This window comes from Macadamia integrifolia, chromosome 8 (assembly GCF_013358625.1).
Source record: "Macadamia integrifolia cultivar HAES 741 chromosome 8, SCU_Mint_v3, whole genome shotgun sequence".
NCBI classification, from domain to species: Eukaryota; Viridiplantae; Streptophyta; class Magnoliopsida; order Proteales; family Proteaceae; genus Macadamia; species Macadamia integrifolia.
In genome coordinates, this window is record NC_056564.1 from 18,444,261 (window position 1) to 18,452,083 (window position 7,823).

At 35.7% G+C, this 7,823-nt stretch overlaps 1 protein-coding gene across 2 annotated transcripts in view; it reads left to right on the forward strand.

The window, feature by feature from the left end:
* The first annotated feature begins 4,170 nt into the window (after positions 1-4,170).
* LOC122087109 overlaps positions 4,171-7,823 on the forward strand; it is a 16,305-nt gene continuing 12,652 nt past the window's right edge. For both annotated transcript variants that reach the window (XM_042656107.1, XM_042656108.1), the window contains exons 1-3: positions 4,171-4,608; positions 6,665-6,708; positions 7,146-7,272. In XM_042656107.1, the coding sequence (XP_042512041.1) occupies positions 4,434-4,608; positions 6,665-6,708; positions 7,146-7,272 (346 nt within the window). In that variant the 5' untranslated portion in view covers positions 4,171-4,433. The remainder of the gene's footprint in view (positions 4,609-6,664; positions 6,709-7,145; positions 7,273-7,823) is intronic.

Consider the following 7,823-nt stretch of genomic DNA (forward strand, 5'->3'; position numbering starts at 1 on the left):
ACATTTTCCCTTTTTTGTGCTAAGAAACTGTCTTTGGAGTTAAAAAAAGCGTTTGATAAACTTGTTTCTCGAAATGTATTCAGCAGACATTGGCATTTGATAATACTTGTTTCTGGAAAACGGATTCTAATGCTACTATCATTAATAACAAAATTGTCATCACCACTTTGACATAAGCTTTCAATTGGAGGCATACATTGAAATCATTAACACTATTTCAAAATCTCAATTTCTCTTAAATGCAATAAAAATATATATATAAATACAAAAATACAAAAACAAAAACAAACAAACCAGTGCACAAGCCCTACTACTGCATTGGTATTTCTTAAATGCAATAATTGATATAAATTTACCTAAATATGTAATTTAACTAATAAAGTTATCCATGACATTATGTGAGATATTACAATCTAGTTGCCAAATTGTAAACTTGATAAAAGTCTAAAAAATAGATTGCAAAACAACATGCTATAAGGTGTTCGGGTTTAATCTTTTGTTTAAGTCTAACTTGTTAACAACGTTGAGGATATCTCTAAATATTCTTGTTTTCTCTTTTGGGTCTTGGATCTCTAATTTTAACATTGTTTTATTTTCCTCCTCGCCTGTATTGCTATTTGCAAATAGCAAATATTCCCTGATAAAATTAGGGAATGTCGAAGATAAATGTGAGGAAGCTTCAGACTTTGGTTTGGTATTAGAGCAATTGATTTCATCAGCAACCCATATGAAAAATCTACAATATGGGTTTTAACGAATAAGCCAAATCTATAAGGTTATTTATACTCATTAAAGTATAAAACTACATTAGTTTTTTAACAATGTCATAACAACGCATAATTTTGTATAGTAGTCATACCCCAATTGCTATGCATTCAAGAATCTTAAATTGACAACAAGGGAATGATGCATACCGTTCACCATCGATTGAGACTGAACTGGGTGCGTGCTCATCGTTCCTTGATCTCCATTGCAATAACCATCTGGATCTCTTGGTTCTCCTAATATCTCTTATCATTCATATAATTTAATATTGTATGTAGTGCTCTTATCAGTGGGAGCATTTGGTCTTTCATAACGCGAGGCATAATCATGATCAATGGCAATAATAAATGAGTTGCTCATGCTAGTAATTAAAGTTTGACCCAATCAAGAGTGTACACGTTATTTGAAACATAAATTGGTGATGAACCTAACGAACTTGTAAATGATACATGTTTATCAAACATTATGCTTTGTGTTTTAATAATAGAATAAAATATTTATAGAAAAATAACCTATTGTATAATTACAATCTATAATGTGGGATCGAGATGGTAACATACTAGTAGTTCACTTTACATTAGTTGGAAGACATCACTAGAGAAAAATATTCAAGTCAACAAAATGGTCAAGTAAGATGTATAAGCCTGTGGATATTTTTATCATATTTAACCATTAGATCATCACATACAGATAACACAGTCAATCAATAATGTATACATATGGATATTTCCTTTATATCCTGACTGTTACATAAAAATCATCATAAGACACTAAAGTTTAAAATTTAAAATTAAATATATGATGCAATTATATTGAAGGCTGAAAAATACAACCAACATAACTAAAAAAGAATGTATACATGTGGGTACTCTTATTCAAAGTAGTCAGGTGGCCATTAATGCCCCAAGCTCTCAAAATAATTTAAAATTGAAATGCCATACAATTATGTCTAGGGCCAACATATACAATTAATGTAACCAAGAATAATATATACATGCGGATACTCACATTCAATTCATTTGCATAATCATTAATGCCCTAAACTTAGGGCCCGTTTGATAACGTAACCATAAACGTGTTTCTGTGTTTTCTTGTTCTCAGAAACAAAGAAACGGCATAAATACCGTTTGGTAAAAGTGTTATGTTCCACTTGTTTCTTGAAACATAAATTGAAATTTATAACAATTTATGCTCCAAGAAACATGAATGACTTTCGCTCATTTCTCGAAACAAAATTGGGGTACAAACAATCGATCGACCACGGGGTACAAACAATCGATCGACTACGGACCCTTCTTCATCTCGTTGGTGGAACACCTTTCATCGTCACCCTCTTCATCACCATCGCTGCTCAGTGCGGCTACGAGGAGCTCTCGAAGACTGCTACCGCTCAGACAAGAAACGGTCGTCTCTCTCTCTTTGGCCTTACTTCAACCTCATGGAACGGATGGAATTTGGGCCATTCCCGATCGGGGCCCTTCCCATTGCCGCCATCGATCTGCATCATAATAGATTGGGATGGACTGGGGAATTGCAGGGAGGGCGGAGGTGGGAGCAAGGGGGAGGAGTTGGGGAGCCCTTTGCTTAAGAAACTAAACATAGTTCAGAGAATGGATTCTTCGTCTCCCGCGCCGATGGGGATCTCAAACTCAGTTCACAACATGGGTTATCGATCCTTACATCTGACGGCCTTACGGCTGACTCCGCCATGGCATCCGAGCCTTCCGCAGCCCCTCTGGCCAAGCTTAGCACAACCCGTTGCAAGCCCTCATAGCCAGCAACCCCCTTACCCGTTTCACTTTCTCTCTCTACTCTCTCTCTCTCTCTCTCTAGGGTTTATTTCATATACAAAGTTCACACGCGTCTCTGCAAATCGAAACTCGAAAGGCAAAGGAACTACAAGTGGAGAATCTGTACCAGTACAATCCAGAGTTATCCGGCAAAGGAAGCGACGGAATCCGGCAATTTCAGGAGTATAAGAGGGTAAGATTTGCATCAGGAAATAGCCACAGAGAGAGGGAGAGAGAGAGAGAGAGAGAGAGAGAGAGAGAGAGAGAGAGAGAGAGAGAGAGAGAGAGAGAGAGAGAGAGAGAGAGAAGAGAGAGAGAGAGAGAGAGAGAGAGAGAGAGAGAGGATATGGTGAGGTGGGGGTCGCCGCAGATTTACGGCGGACGGGAGAGTTGAGGTGAACGCTGGGTCGGGGGTGAGAGCGAGAGAGGGAGGAGATGCAGACTGCTTGTGAGCCTTATGGGTCCAGAACCTCATGGTTCCAGAAACAAGAATTATCAAACACCTCTCTTACCTGTTTCTGTTTCCAGAAATAGCAATTTCTGTTTCTGCCGTTTATTGGAACAGAAACGACAGAAATGTTATCAAACGGGCCCTATTCAAAATTTAAGAATGAAACATTTATAATTTAAATTTATCATAAATTGTCATCCAAGCATCATGTCTTTTAAAACAATGTATACATGCATAAACAACACCTATTCATATATATATATTTCTTCCATAATTAGCATAATAAATTTATAAAATCTAAGTTGGATATAGAAAACATAAGTAGAAATAGGTTTACAATATCTAAAACATGCATAAACGTAATAAAAATACAAGGAAACTGTTTATATCATAAATAGATATGGAAACAATGCAATAAATGAAATAGAAGTAAGCTTTAATTACATAAATTATTTAACAAAATATAAATTAAAAACAGAAATAAGGCAAATTATACTGAAATGAAAACAAATAGAATTATGTTTCTTATTTCTATTTTTTTAAGCCAAATTGGATGTATATACGAGAATATTACAATCAACCCGGAATTTTGACCACATGTGGCCGGATTCCTCCTTCACCTTCATCTTATCTTCCTCTGAATTTGCCATGGGATATTTACAAAAAACAATCCAAGGTGAGGAGGAAAAGAAAAGAATGTTAAAATGAGCGATTCAAGATTCAATAATTTTACATCACGTAAATAATTTAATTTATTTTTATTTTTCAAGTCACAATTCCTAATATGAGCCTATATGCCATGTCTCAAGCTCAACAAAATTAGGTTCATTCCCAATTAGACCCAAAATTATAAATTCAAATCCACAACAAAACCAAAAAACACTGTTTAACCAAAACCTTTAGTATTTGGTTTTGAACTGAGACATTAGAACCGTTTAATTAAATGATTCGGTTCTGATTAATGTCATACCTCGAATCAGAACCAAACCAAACCAATTAATCTGATCCAGAAACCGGAACCGACCCCAACCGATTAACACCTTTCCGTAAGGGAGAAGGTAAACTTGAAAAGTCAAGGGTATTTACGTAACATCACTACAGAAAAAAAGGATAGCTAAGATTTAATCTTAAGCTCATTAGTGGTCTCCTCCAGGGTAAAAACGATTTCAAAACCCTTTATCTTCGCACTATTTTCTTCTTTCCCTCTCTCCCTGTTAATGCCGTGTTCGCGGGTTTTATGGGAGGTTTCTGAAGCACACCCAAGGGTTTTTCATTCTACTTCGAAGATCATTTTGCGCTCTCTTCTTCTCTTCCCCATTTCTCTTTCACAGCCGATTGAAGATTCGATCTCTCTTCTTTTCTCTTCCCCTCTCTCTCTCTTTTTTTTTTTTTTTTTTTAAATCTGTTTTGTTCATCTCCGTTCGGATATGGTCTCTGGTTCGCGGTTGGACGGTGGAACTCAAATAATTTCTGCTGGCGTCCGGAAAACCATTCAATCAATCAAAGAAATTGTTGGGAATCACTCCGAAGCCGATATCTATATCATGCTCAAAGAAACCAATATGGACCCTAACGAGACGACACAGAAATTGTTAAATCAAGGTTAGATTTTGTAGATAGTTCTTTTTGATTGTATATTTTCAATTTTATTATTATTATTATTATTATTATTATGATTATGATTATGTTTGGTTCTGTGTTTTAGTTGAGGGGTTTTAGTCGATAAGACACTGGTTGAGTTTTACCTAGGGAACTAATTTCTTGGGTCATAATTTTTTGTGTGACTTTTTGACCTTTTCACTATTTAGATTGGTTTTTTATGTCTTTTTTAATTGTCTGGATGCTGAACTGGTTGTTAAGTTTTGACTTCAACTGAAGTTTGCATGCTTTTGTTCAATGCACCGTGGCAGTGCTACTGGGTTTTCCTTCAAGATCCTTGAATGAAAAAAATTGACGACTAAACTTTAATTTTAATATTGGTAATTTTTGTGCAACTTTAATGTTAAATGTTTAGTGGTGGGCCTTGGCGCGCGACGGTAATGTTGATGATCGTGGTAATGATCACTGAAAACAGCCTCGTTGCGAAGCAGGGGTAAGGCTGCATACATTATGACCCTCCCCAACCCAGCATTGGGGTGAGCCTTTTGCACTGGGTACAGATTTTTTTTTTTTGGTTATAATTGTTAAACGTTTACTAGTGTGGTGATTATGCTTTACTTAAAGACAGAGGTAGGATGTTTTTGTTTAACGTACTGTAAACCATAAGTAGGATGTTTTTGACTTTATGATCAGCGTGATGGATCAACTTTACTAGGTTTTGCTCCAATGTTATTGAATAGACATTTGAATTTTTTTCCCTTTTCTTTTTGGTATTCAACACTTGCATGCTTGATGAGCTGCAATATATGTATAATTATTTTAGGTGTGGATATGTTTTTATGGAATGCAATTTCATGTAGAAATACGAAGAACTGATAAGAGGCCATTTTTATATTAGAGTGTCATCACTTAAAGGATGCTTGGATTTTATCATACCTATGTGGAGAATGTATGCTGGATGCCTAATAGGTACTCTCATAAAAATCAGTGGCTATAGCCCTTATTTCAGCTTCTGGGGCTGGTCGGAATGCAAATGTCAAAGAGTGTCAGAGGCTGCATGGCTGGCAGGGGTACTTTAACATACAATTTGTGTACTTGTATCTCATGTTTATGTACTATAACTTCCTAGCCAAGTACTTCATCTCTGACACTTTGATGTGTTGTAAGTTCATGGCTAGTGGGGAAGTCTTGACAGATTTAGATCTTGAGTTCAGGCTGAATTGGATCAAGATGGGTCATTGAGAATCTTAAATTTTCCATATTTTGATGCCTTGTACCATCAAACTTGGAGATAGTAAAGAGAAACATTTCTTTTCTTGTATGGGTGAGTATTTCAAATTGCAGCTCAAATTCTTGATTTTATCTTTTATGTGATGGTGTTCGAATCTAAGTCTTTTTTTTTTTTTTTTTTTCTGGGTTCTATTTTTTAGGCTTTTTCTTTGTGTAGTTTTTGAGTTATTTTTAAGATGTGGTCTTTCTCCACAGCTTAAGTTATCTTCTTTTTGAATCCATTATATTTAGTCCCCCAAGCATGGTTCTAAAAACCAGAACGGAATGGTCAATATCAGTCAGATCGGAAAGTATCAGCCATGACTGATCGCCAATCCTGAACTTTCCGATCCTGTTCCACATGTACGGTCTAAGGGTAAAATTGTAATAATAACTTTTTTTTAAAAGCAGGGGTAAATCTGTCTGATGCGGTCATTTCCAGACCGTTCTGGAAAGGTATCTGAACGGTTTTGGCCTTGACCATTTCCATGTTTTAGAACCTTGCTCCCAAGTTATAGCACCCCCTTGATACGGAAGATCCATCTGAATGCTTTTAACTTTTTTCTTTTTTCCAGAATGGGTATCTTTATCCGTTGTCTTGCTTTTGTTGCCCTGCACTTTTTTTTTTTTTTTTTTGGTTCATGATCTATGCATGTAAAATTATTTTCATCTTATATTTTTTATGGCCCTGATTCTACTTCCTATGCAATTTTTTACATAATCGTAAGCGTGATAGCATTTTCCTGCTTTCAAGCTTGTGTAACATCTTATGTATTCTTACTGTGCTCAGATCCGTTTCATGAGGTGAAGAGGAAAAGAGACAAGAGGAAAGAGGTGTGTATTAGCAGGTTTATGAAAGTAATTTCTGATTCATTTATTTCTAGACTGCTGTGTTGCATTTCCATAGCCTCTCATGTTCTTAAAAATATATTCTTTTTATTTTATTTTTTTGTTGGGAGATGATTTCCTAGCTTCCCTAGTTCTTTCTCACAGATTGAACTTCATGAAGCCTGGGGATGTCAAGGAGTAACTTATCATTTCATATTTCTGTAGATACCTAAATTGTCTGCTTAAGTGTAATGCTAAGACTCTTAGCAGTTACCCCACTAGGAGGTAGTTTAACTCTTTGAGGGTGGCATGGAATTACAGGAGTTGTCATTATTTGTAGTTTTGTGTCTGACAAACTACATTATGGATTTTATTAGTTTAGATTAGAGTTCGCCTGAAAAATTTAAAGTTTGCCTAATAAACATATCTCCTTGTGGCTTCAGAACACAGGTTATGCGAGTTCTGTAGAGCCAACAAGACATATTGTTCATGTTGAGCAACGGATGAAGTCTCAGTCATTTTCAGATCGTAATATTCGTAGGGGAGGTTATGCTCGGAATTCTGTTCCTGGTAATTGAGAATCTTTGCAATTAATTTTCTTCCATGCTTTAGGTCTCCTCCCCTCCTATATGAATATAGTTACTGATTTATTTTCTTGTCATTATTTTGTTGCTTATTGGTGATACAACAAATTCATATACTAGTTAATGAAAGCCAGAACATTATGATAGTCCCTCTTCTTGTTTTTAATTTTTATATAGTAGTCAATAAATTTCATATGCTGCAGATTGCTGCATGTTGATTTTAATCTGGCGGACTGTTTCTGGGGCTTTTTTTGGGCGTCATATGCTCCCCAAATCATGCCTCATTGACTATTCCCTTCTTAGGAAGTCCTATAGTGGTTTTTACCTTTTCCCTGAAAAGAATCCTACTCTTCTCCAATATCTTTTTAAGACTAGCATTGTATCATGTTATATTATTCTCTATGTTGATGGTATAGTGCATGTCTTATTCTGCTTTTTCCCTGATTATCAATGATCAATCCTTCCAATTGATTGTTTTTATCTGGAATCTGACAGATCCATTATAGTCCTTGGTAACTATTGTATTATTTATTCACC